Below are 20,116 nucleotides of genomic sequence, written 5' to 3' on the forward strand. Positions count from 1 at the left end.
AGCTCTATCTGCGCTAGCGCGATCACATTTCGGCACTTGCGTTAACGCAGCCCGTTTCACGCAGGTGTTGAACGAGCTGCATTAACGCAATGTGAACCTAGCCTTATACATGGGCATGCAGGTCGTTGAATAAAGGGATACTTTGATATCTGCGATACTATGACTTATTCCAAAGAAATCCATATTTTGCTTATTTGTAAATGAGCTGTTCAGGACTATGGGCCGGACACTGATCTGCATAAGACTCTGCTTTTATAGCTTATTTTAAATAAAAGGGGGGGTTATGTAGAACAGTGTATGACTATATCTGACACATCTGCAGGTTCCGCTCTGTTCTTCTGCTTCCATCTCACGGGCATCCAGTGTTCCAATAGTTTTGCATTGCAACAGAGCTGTGAGAGCTGCAGTTGCTAACGTGTTTGGTATGAAACAAAGTTCAGTTCTACTGTTCTGTGCTGGTTACATATCTCACACTGGTAATAATGCCCTCTTTCATTTAAAATAAGCCCTGGAGGCAGATTCTCAGGGAGATTGGTGTCCTGCCCCATAGCTTTGAACAGCTAATTTACATATAAGAAAAAGGTGGATTTGTCAGGAATATATTGTATTTTTTGGACTATAAGATAGACTAGACCATAAGATGCACCACACATTTTCAGAAGGAAAATAGGGAAAAAAAAATAATGTGTCAAATGAAATTATAGGCCAGTAAGCTTAAGCTCTACTGTGGGTAAAATCCTGGAGGGCATTCTAAGGGATGCTATACTGGAGTATCTGAGGAGGAATAACCTCATGACCCAATATCAACATGGGGTTACTAGGGACCGTTCCTGTCAGACAAATCTGATCAATTTCTATGAAGAGGTAAGTTTCGGACTGGACCAAGGGAACGCAGTGGACGTAGTGTATATGGACTTTTCAAAAGCTTTTGATACGGTGCCACACAAACGGTAGATACATAAAATGAGAATAATGGGGATAGGGGAAAATATGTGTAAGTGGGTTAAGAGCTGGCTCAGGGATAGGAAACAAAGAGTGGTTATTAATAGAGCACACTCGGACTGGGTTGCGGTTAGCAGTGGGGTACCACAGGGGTCAGTATTGGGCCCTCTTCTTTTTAACATATTTATTAATGACCTTGTAGGGGGCATACAGAGCAGAATTTCAATATTTGCAGATGACACTAAACTCTGCAGGGTAATCAATACAGAGGAGGACAATGTTCAATGTTATATAACAGGATGATTTATATAAACTAGAAGCTTGGGCTGACGAATGGCAAATGAGCTTTAATAGGGATAAATGTAAGGTCATGCACTTGGGTAGAAGTAATAAGATGTATAACGATGTGCTTAATTCTAAAACTCTGGGCAAAACCGTCAATGAAAAAGACCTGGGTGTATGGGTGGATGACAAACTCATATTTAGTGGCCAGAGTCAGGCAGCTGCTACAAATAAAATAATGGGATGCATTAAAAGAGGCATATATGCTCATGAGGAGAACATAATTTTAGCTCTTTACAAGTCACTAGTTCGACCACACTTAGAATACTGTGCACAGTTCTGGTCTCCGGTGTATAAGAAAGACATAGCTGAACTGGAGCGGGTGCAGAGAAGAGCGACCAAGGTTATTAGAGGACTGGGGGGTCTGCAATACCAAGATAGGTTATTACACTTGGGGCTATTTAGTTTGGAAAAACGAAGACTAAGGGGTGATCTTATTTTAATGTATAAATATATGAGGGGACAGTACAAAGACCTTTCTGATGATCTTTTTAATCATAGACATGAGACAGGGACAAGGGGGCATCCTCTACGTCTGGAGGAAAGAAGGTTTAAGCATAATAACAGACGCGGATTCTTTACTGTAAGAGCAGTGAGACTATGGAACTCTCTGCCGTATGATGTTGTAATGAGTGATTTATTAATTAAATTTAAGAGGGGACTGGATGCCTTTCTGGAAAAGTATAATGTTACAGGGTATATACACTAGATTCCTTGATAAGGCGTTGATCCAGGGAACTAGTCTGATTGCCGTATGTGGAGTCGGGAAGGAATTTTTTTCCCCATGGTGGAGTTACTCTTTGCCACATGGGTTTTTTTTGTCTTCCTCTGGATCAACATGTTAGGTTAGGCTATGGGTTGAACTAGATGGACTTACAGTCTTCCTTCAACCTTAATAACTATGTAACTATGTAACTATGACATGCCTATATCTGTGTCTCCTCCTCCTTTTACTCCTCCACCTCTTTTCTTTTCCCATGACTATATGTAGTTGTGACTTTTCCATGTGTTTGTTGTGTCTTCTGAGCAGTTTGTCAGCTTTTGGACACCTTTTAAGGTGTTTTCTATGTGTTTTTCATGTGTTTGTATGTGTTTGTGTTTTCCTGCCATTGGTTTCAATGGGGTTCGACGGTGTTCGTCGAACGTTCGACGAACAGTTCGTCGAACACGGCCCTGTTCGACAAACTGAACCGAATCCGAACACTAGGGAGGTGGCTCATCTCTAGTCAAAAGACAATTAGTGGTGTTCTTCAAGGCAACTTTGTTAGTAGTCGGAGAAATAAAGCACTGGTCCATTGGGGCTCAATCGGGAAGGGGTCCATTGTTATTTTCAAAGAATCCTGCTACTGACTTTCAGACTGTATGTAAAGATTGAGCTCTCCTATCATATCTGTTCTAACAAATATTGAAAATAGCAATACTGGAGATTTGTAGTTTGTTGTTGATGTAGTTTTGCTTTATTATGACGTAACAACAGTACATAAATGTCTCCTAGATGTCTTCTAAATGGTATCCGAAAGATAAAATATACTAAGAATATAAAAGTTAACTTGGTAAATGGCTAGGTATGGGACCTCTAGAAAAAAGAGTGACTGGTCAGAAAATTCAAAAGATCTCGCATCTTTACGCTCATTAAGACAAGCGTATAAACAATCCATGTGCTGTCCATGTGCACTACAGACTACGCACAAAGAGCACACGGACAGTCTCAATGGAAAAAATTGGAGCATGCATTCCTTTTTTTGGTCCATTTATGGACCAGAAAAATGCATGCAACATAGTGACAGCTCCTGCACGCATTCGCAATACAGACACGCACACAAAGCTAGTAGATACATCTTAAATTTGGGGTTGTGACTGGCCTGATTTCCAACACAGCCAACTAAACTCAACCTTAGGGGAAAAAGACAGAATGGAGGGTATTCTAGGCAGGATGTTGTAGCAACATTGAGGTGTCACGGTTCCACCTCTCAGTGTGTCTGGGATGCAGATACTGACAGCTCAGCCGTCCAATCTGGTACAAGGGCAAGCTGCGCTTGTGCCGTCATTGAGTGACGGATCCTGGGACTCGGGCTGCAGCGCTTCCAGGTCCATCACCGCTAGCGCAGATAGAGCATCTGCTAGCTCTATCTGCGCTAGCGCGATCACATTTCGGCACTTGCGTTAACGCAGCCCGTTTCACGCAGGTGTTGAACGAGCTGCATTAACGCAATGTGAACCTAGCCTTATACATGGGCATGCAGGTCGTTGAATAAAGGGATACTTTGATACTTTTTAACATATTTATTAATGACCTTGTAGGGGGCATACAGAGCAGAATTTCAATATTTGCAGATGACACTAAACTCTGCAGGGTAATCAATACAGAGGAGGACAATGTTCAATGTTATATAACAGGATGATTTATATAAACTAGAAGCTTGGGCTGACGAATGGCAAATGAGCTTTAATAGGGATAAATGTAAGGTCATGCACTTGGGTAGAAGTAATAAGATGTATAACGATGTGCTTAATTCTAAAACTCTGGGCAAAACCGTCAATGAAAAAGACCTGGGTGTATGGGTGGATGACAAACTCATATTTAGTGGCCAGAGTCAGGCAGCTGCTACAAATAAAATAATGGGATGCATTAAAAGAGGCATATATGCTCATGAGGAGAACATAATTTTAGCTCTATACAAGTCACTAGTTCGACCACACTTAGAATACTGTGCACAGTTCTGGTCTCCAGTGTATAAGAAAGACAGCTGAACTAGAGTGGGTGCAGAGAAGAGCGACCAATAATAATAATAATCTTTATTTTTATATAGCGCTAACATATTACGCAGCACTTTACAGTTTGTACACATTATCATTGCTGTCCCCGATGGGGCTCACAATCTAAATTCCCTATCAGTATGTCTTTGGAATATTAGAGGACTGGGGGGTCTGCAATACCAAGATAGGTTATTACACTTCAGGCTATTTCGTTTGGAAGAACGAAGGCTAAGGGGTGATCTTATGTTAATGTATAAATATATGAGGGGACAGTACAAAGACCTTTCTGATGATCTTTTTAATCATAGACCTGAGACAGGGACAAGGGGGCATCCTCTACGTCTGGAGGAAAGAAGGTTTAAGCATAATAACAGACGCGGATTCTTTACTGTAAGAGCAGTGAGACTATGGAACTCTCTGCCGTATGATGTTGTAATGAGTGATTCATTACTTAAATTTAAGAGGGGACTGGATGCCCTTCTTGAAAAGTATAATGTTACAGGGTATATATATTAGATTCCTTGACAGGGTGTTGATCCAGGGAACTAGTCTGATTGCCATATGTGGAGTCGGGAAGGAATTTTTTTCCCCAGTGTGGAGCTTACTCTTTGTCACATGGGTTTTTTTGCTTTCCTCTGGATCAATATGTTAGGGCATGTTAGGTTAGGCTATGGGTTGAACTAGATGGACTTAAAGTCTTCCTTCAACCTTAATAACTATGTTACTATGTAAATGGGGGTCCATCTTACAGTCCAAATTCAGCTTACTGAGGGGGTAATCAGCAGCGCTGGTGGAGCGTGGTCACAGGTGGTGTTCGGTGGTCCGGTGATATGACTCCCATCCCAGACTGGTGCGGCAGGTTTGGCAGTGCTCTGTGGTGCGGGGACAGCGCCGGCATTTTGTGAAAGCCCGGAGGCCCCCGTACATCCATTGCTGTGATGCCTCCGGGAAATCCCATCCAAGGCTTCTTCGGCGGTGTTCTGTGGTTGCCGAGATCTCAATCTGAGCATGTGCCGCCCCCGGCGGCCATTTTCCAGCGGGCCAATGCATCGCAGCAATTAATGTGTGGGAGGCCTCCACAAATTGCTGGCGGAGCCCCCAGCACCACAGAGCACCGCCGAAAGTGCTGCACCAGCCTGGGAAGGGAATGTGATCATCGCCCTGCAGCATCGGACTGGGACCGCTAGAGAATCGCCTGCCGCCACACTACTTGTAAGTATATTCCGACTATAAGAGACACACCCATTTTCCCTAAAAAATTTTGGGGAAAAAAGTGCATCTTATAGTCCAAAAAATACGGTAGATATTAGATCACAGATATCAAGGTATCATTTTATTTAGCAACTTATGACCTGCATTAACATATAAATGGCCTAGAAGAGTTGATTTTACTGACAGATTCCCTTTAAATGTTGCTGCAGATATTGTAAAATTGAAGTTGAACGTTGCATATCTGGACTAGTCTGACACCACTGCCACTCATTCCAGCATTGCACTATTATTACACTCACAGTGGTGTGACTGATATCCCAAAGTGTGAAGGAAGGAGGACATAAGAACATATTAACCTTTTATCGTGGCTTGGATATGATGCTATCTGACAGTAAATCCTTACATATCACTGTAAATGTCCCTTTCATTTTTGTTTTTTTAACAGATTTTGGAGGAGCTCTTCCACCCCCACCACCATATGAAGTTGGAGGGGCACAGCCCACAGGTATAGTGCAGTAATTACATGTACATACAGTATATGCATAATTTTTCTTTTGGTGTCCTGCACTGTTATGAACTGGTGGCCTAGGAGCAGCATAAGACGTACTCTGGAGAAGGTGGTACCTGTACTGACCGCAGACCCTGAACTTAACACCGCAACTAGAAGTAGCCGTGGAATGTACCTTTCACTCCCTAGACATCTCGACACAGCCGGAGGACTAATTACCCCTAGAGATAGAAAGGGGAAAACTATCTTGCCTCAGAGAAAATCCCCCAAAAGGATAAACAGCCCCCCACAAATATTGACTGTGAGAAGAGAGGGAAATAACATAAACAGACTGAAATCAGGATTTAGCAAAGGAGGCCAATTCTAGCTAAATAGAAAGGATAGGACAGAGTACTATGCGGTCAGTATTAAAACACTAGAAAATATCCACCACAGAAAAAACAAAAACTCCACATCTAACTAAAGGCATGGAGGGTATATCTGCATCTCCAGAGATACCAGCTTGGCTAAACAAATCCTTATACAGACCAAGCTGGACAAGACAAAACATGGAAAGTAACTAGAACGATCAGGCCCACAGCATGTGGACTGCAGAAAACAAAGCCAGCACTTATCTTTGTTGACATGAACAGCAAGCAAGAGAGACCAGGCAGGGAAGTGAATCCTCCAGGAAACAATGGACAACTGGCACTAACCAAAGGGTCAAGCAAGACTAAATAGCCCAGTCAGAAATGCACTAAGTGGACACACCTGATGACTGCTGCGATCCAAAGACAGCAGCACTACCACTTATAAACACCGGAGGGAGCCCAAGAGCAGAATTCACAACAGTACCCCCCCTTGAAGAGGGGTCACCGAACCCTCACCAGAGCCCCCAGGCCGATCAGGACGAGCCAGATGAAAGGCCCGAACCAAATCAGTAGCATGGACATCCGAGGCAAAAACCCAAGAATTATCCTCCTGGCCGTAACCCTTCCATTTGACAAGATACTGAAGTTTCCGTCTCGAAAAACGAGAATCCAAAATCTTCTCAACCACATACTCCAACTCCCCATCAACCAACACCGGGGCAGGAGGATCAACAGAGGGAACAACAGGCACCACATATTTCCGCAGCAAAGATCTATGAAAAACATTATGGATGGAAAAAGAGGCCGGAAGGGCCAAACGAAAAGACACCGGATTGACAATCTCAGAAATCCTATAAGGACCAATAAACCGAGGCTTAAACTTAGGGGAAGAAACCTTCATAGGAACATGACGGGAAGACAACCAAACCAAATCCCCAACCCGAAGCCGGGAACCAACACACCAACGACGGTTAGCAAAACGCTGAGCCTCCTCCTGAGACAACACCAAATTGTCCACAACATGAGCCCAAATCTGCTGCAACCTGTTAACCACAGAGTCCACCCCAGGACAATCAGAAGGCTCTACCTGCCCTGAAGAAAAACGAGGATGAAAACCAGAATTACAAAAGAAGGGTGAAACCAAGGTAGCAGAACTAGCCCGATTATTAAGGGCAAACTCGGCCAATGGCAAGAAGGCCACCCAAATCGTCCTGATCAGCAGACACAAAGCATCTCAAATAAGTTTCCAAGGTCTGATTAGTTCGTTCGGTTTGGCCATTTGTCTGAGGATGAAATGCGGAAGAAAAAGACAAATCAATGCCCAGTCTAGCACAAAAAGCACGCCAAAACCTAGAAACAAACTGAGACCCTCTGTCGGACACAATATTCTCCGGAATGCCATGCAAATGAACCACATGCTGAAAAAACAACGGAACCAAATCAGAAGAGGAAGGCAATTTAGGCAAAGGTACCAAATGAACCATCTTAGAAAACCGGTCACATACCACCCAGATAACCGACATCCTCTGGGAAACTGGAAGATCTGAAATAAAATCCATAGAAATATGCGTCCAAGGCCTCTCAGGGACCAGCAAAGGCAAAAGCAACCCACTAGCACGGGAACAGCAAGGCTTGGCCCGCGCACAAGTCCCACAGGACTGCACAAATGAACGCACATCCCGTGACAAAGAAGGCCACCAAAAGGACCTACCAACCAAATCTCTGATACCAAAAATCCCAGGATGGCCAGCCAACACAGAACAATGAATTTCAGAAATCACTTTACTAGTCCATCTGTCAGGAACAAACAATTTCCCCACTGGACAGCGATCAGGCTTATCGGCCTGAAACTCCTGAAGAGCCCGACGTAAATCAGGGGAGATGGCAGAAAGAATCACCCCTTCCTTCAGAATGCCGACCGGCTCAAGGACCCCAGGAGAATCAGGCAAAAAGCTCCTAGAGAGGGCATCCGCCTTAACATTCTTAGAACCCGGAAGGTACGAGACCACAATATCAAAACGAGAGAAAAACAGGGACCATCGGGTCTGTCTAGGATTCAGCCGTCTGGCAGACTCGAGGTAAATCAGATTCTTATGATCAGTCAAGACCACAATACGGTGCTTGGCCCCCTCAAGCCAATGACGCCACTCCTCAAATGCCCACTTCATAGCCAACAACTCACGATTGCCGACATCATAATTGCGTTCCGCAGGCGAAAACTTTCGATAAAAGAAGGCACACGGTTTCATCAAGGAACCATCAGAATTCCTCTGAGACAAAACGGCCCCTGCCCCAATCTCAGAAGCGTCAACCTCAACCTGAAAAGGAAGAGAAACATCCGGCTGACGCAACACAGGGGCAGAAGTAAATCGGCATTTAAGCTCCTGAAAGGCAGAAACAGGCGCAGAGGACCAATTCGCCACATCAGCGCCCTTCTTCGTCAAATCGGTCAGGGGTTTAACCACACTGGAGAAGTTGGCAATAAAGCGGCGATAAAATTAGCAAAGCCCAAAAATTTCTGAAGGCTCTTCACAGAAGTGGGCTGGATCCAATCATGAATGGCCTGAACTTTAACCGGATCCATCTCTATAGATGAGGGAGAAAAAATGAAGCCCAAAAAAGAAACCTTCTGTACTCCAAAAAGGCACTTAGACCCCTTCACGAACAAAGCATTCTCACGAAGGATCTGAAATACCATCCTGACTTGTTTCACATGAGACTCCCAATCATCTGAAAAAAATCAAAATATCATCCAAATATACAATCATGAATTTATCAAGATAATTCCGAAATATATCATGCATGAAGGACTGAAACACAGATGGAGCATTAGAGAGCCCGAATGGCATCACAAGGTATTCAAAATGGCCTTCGGGCGTATTAAACGCAGTTTTCCATTCGTCACCCTGCTTAATACGAACAAGATTATATGCCCCTCGAAGGTCAATCTTAGTAAACCAACTAGCCCCCTTAATCCTAGCAAACAAATCAGAAAGCAAAGGCAAAGGGTATTGGAATTTGACCGTGATCTTATTCAAGAGGCGATAATCAATACAGGGTCTCAAGGAGCCATCCTTCTTGGCAACAAAAAAAAAACCTGCTCCCAATGGTGAAGAAGATGGCCGAATATGCCCCTTCTCCAAAGATTCCTTTACATAGCTCCGCATGGCGGTATGTTCTGGCACAGACAGGTTAAAAAGTCGACCCTTAGGGAACTTACAACCTGGAATCAAGTCGATAGCACAATCACAGTCCCTATGCGGTGGAAGGGAACTGGACTTGGGCTCATCAAATACATCCTGGAAATCTGACAAAAACTCAGGAATTTCAGAAGAGGGGGAGGAGGTAATTGACATCAAAGGAACGTCACCATGAATCCCCTGACAACCCCAACTAGTCACAGACATAGATTTCCAATCTAATACCGGATTATGCACCTGTAACCATGGGAAACCCAGCACAATAGCATCATGCAAATTATGCAACACCAGAAAACGACAATCTTCCTGATGAGCTGGCGCCATACACATGGTCAGCTGTGTCCAAAACTGAGGTTTATTTTTTGCCAGTGGTGTAGCATCAATGCCCCTCAAAGGAATAGGATTCTGCAAAGGCTGCAAAGGAAACCCACAACGTCTGGCAAATTCTAAGTCCATTAAGTTTAAAGCGGCGCCTGAATCCACAAATGTCATGACAGAAAATGAAGATAATGAGCAGATCAGGGTCACAGATAACAGAAATTTAGGTTGTACAGTACTGATGGTAACAGAACTAGCGATTCTCTTAGTACACTTAGGGCAATCAGAAATAACGAGCAGAATCGCCGCAGTAAAAACACAACCCATTCTGACGTCTGAATCCTTGTCGTTCCGCTCTAGACACAATCCTATCACATTGCATAGGCTCAGGACTCCGCTCGGAAGACAACGCCACAGCGCGCACAACTCTGCGCTCGCGTAAGCGCCGATCAATCTGAATGGCCAAAGACATAGAATCACTCAGACCAGCAGGTTCCCACCATAACATCTTTAACAGATTCCGAAAGACCCTTTCTGAAAATTGCAGCCAAGGCATCCTCATTCCACTTAGTCAGCACAGACCATTTTCTAAATTTCTGGCAATATAATTCTGCCGCTTCTTGACCCTGAGACAGAGCCAACAAGGTCTTCTCAGCATGATCCACTGAATTAGGTTCATCATACAATAACCATAGCGCTTGAAAAAAGGTGTCTACATTAAGCAAAGCAGGATTTCCAGCTTCCAGGGAGAACGCCCAATCCTTAGGGTCACCGCGCAGCAGAGAAATGACTATTTTAACCTGCTGGATGTGATCACCAGAGGAACGGGGTTTCAGAGCTAAAAACAGTTTACAGTTATTTTTAAAGCTCAGAAATTTGGACCTGTCTCCAGAAAACAAATCAGGAGTTGGAATTCTAGGCTCTAAAACCGGAGTCTGAACGATATAATCGGAAATACCCTGTACTCTAGCAGCAAGCCGATCCACACGAGAAGCCAATCCCTGAACGTCCATATCAGCGCCAAACTCCTGAACCACCCAGAGGTAAAGAGGAAAGAAGAGGCACAACAGACTACAGAAAAAAAATGGCTCAGCACTTTCCTTTCCTTCTTCTGAGATGCAATTAACTCATTGTTGGCCAGTTGTACTGTTATGAACTGGTGGCCTAGGAGCAGCATAAGACGTACTCTGGAGAAGGTGGTACCTGTACTGACCGCAGACCCTGAACTTAACACCGCAACTAGAAGTAGCCGTGGAATGTACCTTTCACTCCCTAGACATCTCGACACAGCCGGAGGACTAATTACCCCTAGAGATAGAAAGGGGAAAACTATCTTGCCTCAGAGAAAATCCCCCAAAAGGATAGACAGCCCCCCACAAATATTGACTGTGAGAAGAGAGGGAAATAACATACGCAGACTGAAATCAGGATTTAGCAAAGAAGGCCAATTCTAGCTAAATAGAAAGGATAGGACAGAGTACTATGCGGTCAGTATTAAAACACTAGAAAATATCCACCACAGAAAATACAAAAAACTCCACATCTAACTAAAGGCATGGAGGGTATATCTGCATCTCCAGAGATACCAGCTTGGCTAAACAAATCCTTATACAGACCAAGCTGGACAAGACAAAACATGGAAAGTAACTAGAACGATCAGGCCCACAGCATGTGGACTGCAGAAAACAAAGCCAGCACTTATCTTTGTTGACATGAACAGCAAGCAAGAGAGACCAGGCAGGGAAGTGAATCCTCCAGGAAACAATGGACAACTGGCACTAACCAAAGAGTCAAGCAAGACTAAATAGCCCAGTCAGAAATGCACTAAGTGGACACACCTGATGACTGCTGTGATCCAAAGACAGCAGCACTACCACTTATAACCACCGGAGGGAGCCCAAGAGCAGAATTCACAACACTGCACAGAATATGGCTCCCTAAACAAAACCCAATTTAGTGCTCCACCCTAATAATATATATATTTGCTATAAGTTTCCATAGCCATATACAGTATAAGGTTTTGCTGTAAGGCCGGCGTCACACTCGGCGTAAGACAATACAGTCCGTTTTTTACGTCCGTACTACGGCCGTAATACGGAGAAATGTTCCCAAAATAGTGATCCGTAGTCAGGGTGTGTCAGCGTATTTTGCGCATGGCATCCTCGGTATGTAATCCGTATGGCATCCGTACTGCGAGATTTTCGCGCAGGCTTGCAAAACCGACATCTAATGGATTTATGTGCTCAAATGTTCGGGAAAACATGTATACAGTATATATATATATATATGTCATTGAGACACATATATATATATATTCTGTATTTAGATTTCATTCAGCGCGATATCTGTGAACAGCCGGTAATTCAATTACCGGCTTTTCATTTCTCCTGCACAAACCCGACAGGATATGAGACATGGTTTTCATACAATAAACCATCTCATATCCCCTTTTTTTTTGCATATTCCACACTACTAATGTTAGTAGTGTGTATGTGCAAAATTTCAGCGCTGTAGCTGCTGAAATAAAGGGTTAAATGGCGGAAAAAATTGGCGTGGGCTCCCGCGCAATTTTCTCCGCCAGAATGGTAAAGCCAGTGACTGAGGGCAGATATTAATAGCCAGGAGAGGGTCCATGGTTATTGGCCCCCCCTGGCTACAAACATCTGCCCCCAGCCACCCCAGAAAAGGCACATCTGGAAGATGCGCCTATTCTGGCACTTGGCCACTCTCTTCCCACTCCCTGTAGCGGTGGGATATGGGGTAATGAAGGGTTAATGCATTAACTTATTACAACAACCGCTGTGTTTATTTCATTAAAATACTTTTAAATCATGTGTGTGTGTGTTTTTTAACCCTTTCCAACAATTGGATTAATAATGGATAGGTGTCATAATTGACGCCTCTGCATTATTAATCTGGCTTAATGTCACCTTACAATAGCAAGGTGGCATTAACCCTTCATTACCCCATATCCCACCGCTACAGGGAGTGGGAAGAGAGTGGCCAAGTGCCAGAATAGGCGCATCTTCCAGATGTGCCTTTTCTGGGGTGGCTGGGGGCAGATGTTTGTAGCCAGGGGGGGCCAATAACCATGGACCCTCTCCAGGCTATTAATATCTGCCCTCAGTCACTGGCTTTACCAGTCTGGCGTAGAAAATTGCGCGGGAGCCCACGCCAATTTTTTCCGCCATTTAACCCTTTATTTCAGCAGCTACAGCGCTGAAATTTTGCACATACACACTACTAACATTAGTAGTGTGGAATATGCAAAAAAAAGGGATATGAGATGGTTTACTGTATGTAAACCATGTCTCATATCCTGTCGGGTTTGTGCAGGAGAAATGAAAAGCCGGCAATTGAATTACCGACTTTTCACTAACAGCGCTGCATATTTCTCGCAAGTCACACTGCAGGTCCGTGTGGAATCCGTATTTTTCTCGCCCCCATAGACTTTCATTAGCGATTTTTTTGCGCAATACGCTGACAAACGCAGCATGCTGCGATTTTGTATGGCCGTAGAAAGCCGTATAATACTGAACCGTAATATACGGCTAATAGGAGCAGCCCCATTGAGAATAATTGTGCCGTATGTTATGCGAGTTTTACGGACGTAGTTTCTGCGCTCTTACGTCCGTAAAACTCGCCAGTGTGACGCCGGCCTTAGTCTGTATATCTCAGATCTCACTCATAAGAATCTAAAAAAAAAACTTTGAATTTTCCATGGCATCCAATAAGTAACATGGTGGGTGAAAATCTCTCCCATATACGTCATCATCTGCCATTGGCTCTGTCATTTGTATCAGGATTTTGGCGTACTTTTTCATTTCAGCTTTGGTGCATTAGTAAGCTGAAAAAATGTATGCCACTACATGCAATATTTATAATGGCTTTATTCATATGTTTTGCTAAAGAAGCAGTTTTCACATCAATTTTTCTCAAAAATGCAAATTTTCCCTTTTAAAGTCAAGAGGAAAAGAAATGAAGGCCATGCTGACAGCTAAACTTACATTCAAAACGTTTTTCCAAAAATAATGAGTTTCCTAAATGAGTCAATATAATGTTGAAATCATGAAGAGTTAGAGTATTAATCACGTTATTGGACAAATCTCCCAATGATAACAGTATTTTTTCAAAGATAAAACAAACTCAAAATGCACTGTACCAGAATTTTATACACAACACAATTTCCAAACATTTTATAGGCTGCAAAGAACTGAAATTGTAATTTCTTGAATTTGAAGCAAAAGATCACATTTACTGAAATCAAAAGCATTTTCAAGTAAAAACATCGTAACAGGCCAAGATGCATGTTAACATGACCCATTCTTTGATATCATCTTCACAATTCTTGAATCCATTGATTTTTTTTTGGAGTCTTTGGATAGTCTCTCCTTGAATTTCTTTGCAGGATGTCAGAAGAGCCTCCCAGAGCTGCTCTTTTGATGGGAACAACCTCCTATACTTTGCAGAGGTCATTTACACACCTTCAGGAACCATAAAGGGGCCTCCTAGCATCGCTCCCCATGATTCCAGCCCAAACAGTCTGCCACCTCCTTACTGATATCACAGCCTTGTTGGGACATGGTGGCCATTCACCAACCTTCCACTACGCCATCCTTCTGGACCATTCATGGCTGCATGGCCCTCATCAGTAAACACAACTGATTTAAAATCAGTCTTTAGTGCTTGTGAGCACTGTTTAGTGGTGGCCAAATGATAGATTTATGCACAGCTGCAAGCCTCTGGTGGATCCGGTTTGTTGAACTCCACAGGTTGCAGCAACGTTCAATACCTATTTGCTTCTTTGTAATGATATTTTAGCATCTGATCTCTTAATCTGATTAATTTGCCTGGACAAAATCTTCCTCATTATGCCTTTATCTGCATGAACATATCTGTGCTCTGAATCAGCCACAAATGTTTTCTAAGTATGATGATAACGCTTAAATTTGTGTGAAATATCTTATGTTTTCATACCTTTTCTAAGGCATTCCTCTATTTGTAGAATTTATATTTTTTATTCCTAAATATTAAAGTCAGTGCTTTTTCTATCACGGTACTTTTTGCTGCAGAACTAAGAGGTATAGGCCTAATGATTTGTCTATTTTAGTGTCTTTTTGAGGTGGCATCATACTTCTTACTGGGTAAAGTAGGTGACATTAAGTGGGAATTCATAGTATATCCAAACATGTCATCTCAGCATACATATCCCTAGTTGCCCTGTCTTCTGAAACATTTCATTTTTATTGTTTCTCAGATTTAGGAGGAGGATATCAAACCTCACCACCTTCTGGATTTGGAGGGTTTCAACACCCAGGTAGAGCCTAATAGTTCCTTCCTTGTACTTATTTGATTGCTATTGTCATAATATACCACATTATAGTCAAATATTAGAAATCAGTTGCGATGGTTTGGTTTTGGGACTCGATCCGATAACCTTTTGCTGTGTGGTTTGTTTCCCTCTCTATTGAGCCACAGCCCACTTTGTCTCTGTCCAAATGATGATTGTTCTTTTGTCCTTGCTTACCTTTTCTTGGTTTGCTTCTTTTCAGTTGTTTTCTAGTTTCTCTTTTGGTTTTGTCCTATCACATTTTTGCATGGGCTTTATAAAATCATCTCATACTGACTTTCTTTGCTGGCTATACTTCTATGTAGATGGTGGTAGAAGTTCCATCTCCTCAACTAGGGACTATCTTGCTCGATTAAACCCATTTGCTTTTCCAATGGTCTGTCTGTGAGTCCTCTTTCCCACCACCCTTCCCTTTCTTTTACGTTTCTGGGTCAGGTTTTTTTTCCAGTCAGTTGGTTTATTTGTTGGTACTCTGTATTTATTATAATCTGCGTTTAGTTTCTTACTCTGGGTTCTTGTGTCTCACTTCATGGTCTTCTTTTCCTTTGTAGGAGTTGGGTTGTGGCCTCCCCTCTGGTTCCTCAGGAGTAATGAGAAACCCCTGGACTACCTTTTAGGGAGACAGATTTGAGGAGGTGTTTTGTAGTTGTGTGATTAGGGACTTTCCTACTTTGTACAGGGACCAGATGGGTGCTGGTACATTGTCTATCTTTTTCAAGTTCTTTCCTTCAACCATTAGCAGTGTGAGTGTGTGAATGTGTTCATAACATCAGTAACCAAAAATATCATACTGTACCCATATAATATGCCACACTGTAATCAAATCATATGCTATAACAAGCAGTCATAATACAGCAATATTGTGTCTTACTTTCCATAGATGTGGATAAATATTAATGCAGTTGTTACGGATATGATTCTATTTTATCTTAAAGGGCTTTTACCACGAACGGATGTAATTTTAATCAACATTTTAATCAATTCAACCTTGAATAATAAATAAGTTCCATAATTGGATGTGTTTGAAAAAAATGTTCCTGTGCTAAGATAATCTTATAAATGTGACCCTGCTGTGTACTGTGTAATGGCCGTGTCTGACAGTGCAAAGACATGGTCTGATCATACCACAGCTCCTGGCCAGGGGAGGAAGCAAAACACAATCTGCAGACAGGACAGCAAAGGGTTCACTGATAATTCTTTCTTTGAGGTAAAACATTGATTAAAACAGGCAGAGAAATAATTTGCCCCACAAAAAGAATCAGCTGTGATCCCGTGCTGTAATGTCTGTATACTCTCTTTTGCTTCCTCCCCTGCCCAGGAGCTGTGGTATATCAGACCATGTTCCTGTACGGTCAGACACGGCCATTACACAGTACACAGCAGGGGCACATTTATAAGATTATCTCAGCACAGGAACATTTTATTTTAAACATCCAATTGTGGAAATTATTTTTATTCCAAGATCTGTTAGTTAAAATGTAATTTGTTTGCGGGAAAACACCTTTAAGTATCGTTTTTTGGTTACTCTTCTTTAAAATCTTGTTTTTTTCATACAGGTCTAGAATAAGCTTACCCGCCGATAGGACCAAAGTCCATAGATATAGTCCTAAAAAATTGGTGTAGAATTATTTTTTTGTTTGAGGGGAGTATAAAATAAGGATTTATTGAGTAAATATGCAATGCTGTATAACACTTGACAGTTTAACGTATCATAATTAGTGTTCCCATGTGATGAGCAATAAGATCTTGGACTATATTTTCATAATGGATCAAACTGTCTGCTGTAAAAGCACCTAGCTTTAGTCCTATTGCTTATGTAATTAAAAAATATATTTTTACTCTTTTGAAAATGGAATATGACTTATTGTAGATTGGCGTGGCTTAAAGGGACTCTGTCGACACAGAATGACTTTAAACTATGTCCCACATTCACGAAGGGTCAATCTTTTATATACACCTTCCCACCTGCTTGTTTTCTCCCAATCTGCTCACCCTCTTCTTTGATTGACAGCTCTGGCTTCATAGAGCCGGAAAAGGGAGAAGATAGATGGAAACCAAGCAGGTGGGAAGGTGAATTGAAATGATCATGGTCATGGAGCACCGAGCGCCTGTACAAGGTTTGAACAGACATCCTGTGCTGACAAAGTCCCTTTAAGATATACCAATATATTCCAAACTTTTGATGCAAAAATTGGCCTAAAAGTAAGTGAACCAATAGGTGGAGTAAAGTTAGATAAAACAAACAATGAAGCCATAGCTGTATCCAACAGGTAATTATGGAGGTTGGACCATGACATTTGTGCGCAGGAGGCTGTAGACCAGCACTCAGGGTCATTGTAGTGTCTTACTATGGAGTCCTCGGCAAGTTACATGGTTCCCTATTCAAAGCTGTATATAGGGACCCCATCCCAGCGAAAGAAGGGAAGATGTGTTCTCTTACCAACGCTGTGTCTGAGACTATGTGTAAAAAGGTTCCATAGACATACAGAGAACATTATCTAGCAATGACCTTTCTGTCTGCCAAGTACAGGAGCCTAATCGATCCTACCTCTGCTTATCAGTATAAGGTGTTAATCACAAGTTAGTATTTTTCATCAAAATTTGTAAGTCAAAACCAGAATAAGCTCCAAAATTCAGAAAAGTTGTGACTCTTTCAGTCATAGTTTATCTTTCTATAAGTTCTACTCTTGATTTGGGCTAACATATAATACTGATGCAAAAACTTATTCATATCAAGTATGCCCCTGATGGAGCATTTGTGCTCCGTTTATGCTCTTTTATCACAGTGTTCATCTTTATGTTCTTGTGCCCAACTAAAGTTGACATGCCCACTATATAGGTCAAACTTACAGGTGGACCCAGGGATTTATACATTTTAGTGTTTTCGAGGCTGTACTGCATTGCTTCCTAGAATAAGCTGGAGACATTTAATGGGAATTTACAGCATCGCTAAACACATCATGTCAGCATAAGCATCCCCTGTAGTCCAGTCTTCTTGAAATTGTCACTTTTATTTTTTATAAAGGAGTTGGAGGAGGATATCAAACTTCACCACCATATGCAGTTGGAGGGGCACAGAATCCAGGTATGTAGTAATTATACCATATTGTACCAAAATAATAGTACTCAGTTCCCCATCATGCTCAGATAATATACCACAGATTCAAATAATCATCTAAATATTAAGTCATAACTGTGACGGGGTGTACGGCAGAGCAGGAAGGGACAACAGGCCGAGGGACAATCCAACGAGATTTATTAAAGCAGGGAGCATACAACATCAAATATCCATAATGTCCTTCAAGTCCACGAGAAGTCCACAATAAGTCCAAGTAAAGAAACAGATCTGGAGGTGCTTTCCAGTAATCCCGCACCCGATAAACGAAACAATAGTCCTTCCACGAGTCCAACAGATCCACCACAATCACACGGATACCGATTGCTTCCTCAGACAGCTTCGGTTCCTTCTCTTCCAGTATCCAACACACAACTGGCTATATCACACATGGGTCTCTTGTCTGTGCTCCTGGGGTCAGCCCATGTGTGTGTAGGGGAGGAGGGTTCATCCGAAGCTTCCAGAATGGTAGGCTCCGGTGTGTCTAGAAGTTTGTGTATTTGGAGTTATCTTATACATAAATTACAGCTAATAGAAACCAGAGAACAGTTACATACATCAAATGGCATATTATTCAAATACAGGACAGGGCAAAAGTACATATCATGACAATAATGAACACAGATAACATGATATTCTTTGTCAACATAAAATGCAATACAGTGCACAAATAATAAACCAATTGTTACATGGACACAATGCTCACAATAATAATAAAATTATAATAAATATATATAAATAAATAATAATGTCTCATAATAAATCTTTGCAAAACAAGTATCCTTTTTGATCTGCCTTGAGTGAGTGGCACTGGCAGATCATGCTGCAGTCTCCAGCAAATATATTATACTTCAATGCTGGATTCACAGCCACACGGCTCAGTACTCTTAGGCCGGCGTCACACATGCGTGTTTTACGGACGTAAGAGCGCAAAAACTACGTCCGTAAAACTCGCATGACATACGGCACAATGATTCTCAATGGGTCTAGTCCTATCAGCCGTATATTACGGATCCGTAATATACGGCGTTCTACGGCCGTACAAAATCGCAGCATGCTGCGTTTGTCAGCGTATTGCGCAAATAATACGCCAATGAAAGTCTATGGGGGCGAGAAAAATACGGATTCCACACGGACCAGCAGTGTGACTTGCGAGAAATACGCAGCGGTGTTAGTGAAAAGTCGGTAATTCAATTGCCGGCTTTTCATTTCTCCTGCCTAAACCCGACAGGATATGAGACATGGCTTACATACAGTAAACCATCTCATATCCCCTTTTTTTTTGCATATTCCACACTACTAATGTTAGTAGTGTGTATGTGCAAAATTTCAGCGCTGTAGCTGCTAAAATAAAGGGTTAAATGGTGGAAAAAATTGGCGTGGGCTCCCGCGCAATTTTCTCCGCCAGAGTGGTAAAGCCAGTGACTGAGGGCAGATATTAATAGCCAGGAGAGGGTCCATGGTTATTGGCCCTCCGTGGCTAAAAACATCTGCCCCCAGCCACCCCAGAAAAGGCACATCTGGAAGATGCGCCTATTCTGGCACTTGGCCACTCTCTTCCCACTCCCTGTAGCGGTGGGATATGGGGTAATGAAGGGTTAATGCCACCTTGCTATTGTAAGGTGACATTAAGCCAGATTAATAATGGAGAGGCGTCAATTATGACACCTATCCATTATTAATCCATTTGTCTGAAAGGGTTAAAAAACACACACACACATGAATAAAAAGTATTTTAATGAAAGAAACAAACAGGTTGTTTTAGTATTTTATTGCTCTCTCAATCCATCAGGAACACCCTCGCTTGGCAAAATAATAAACACACAAGATACATACCTTCTGATGTCCTATCACGTCCCACGAGGTAATCCATCTGAAGGGGTTAACTAATATTACAGGCAGGAGCTGCGCTAAACCACTCGCTCGTGCCTGTAATCCCCGGGTGCTGAAAGGAAAGCAGAGTGATCTATACTTACATTCAGTCGCTGAATGTATTTTAGCAGCTACAGCGCTGAAATTTTG

At 42.3% G+C, this 20,116-nt stretch overlaps 1 protein-coding gene across 4 annotated transcripts in view; it reads left to right on the top strand.

The window, feature by feature from the left end:
- LOC143786052 (lipopolysaccharide-induced tumor necrosis factor-alpha factor homolog) overlaps positions 1-20,116 on the top strand; it is an 83,798-nt gene that overhangs the window by 28,379 nt on the left and 35,303 nt on the right. For 3 of the 4 annotated variants that reach the window (XM_077275227.1, XM_077275229.1, XM_077275228.1), the window contains 3 exons: positions 5,699-5,758; positions 14,887-14,946; positions 18,005-18,064. In XM_077275227.1, the coding sequence (XP_077131342.1) occupies positions 5,699-5,758; positions 14,887-14,946; positions 18,005-18,064 (180 nt within the window). The remainder of the gene's footprint in view (positions 1-5,698; positions 5,759-14,886; positions 14,947-18,004; positions 18,065-20,116) is intronic. The other variant, XM_077275230.1, reaches the window with a different exon arrangement.

This window comes from Ranitomeya variabilis, chromosome 7 (genome assembly GCF_051348905.1).
Source record: "Ranitomeya variabilis isolate aRanVar5 chromosome 7, aRanVar5.hap1, whole genome shotgun sequence".
Lineage (NCBI taxonomy): Eukaryota > Metazoa > Chordata > Amphibia > Anura > Dendrobatidae > Ranitomeya > Ranitomeya variabilis.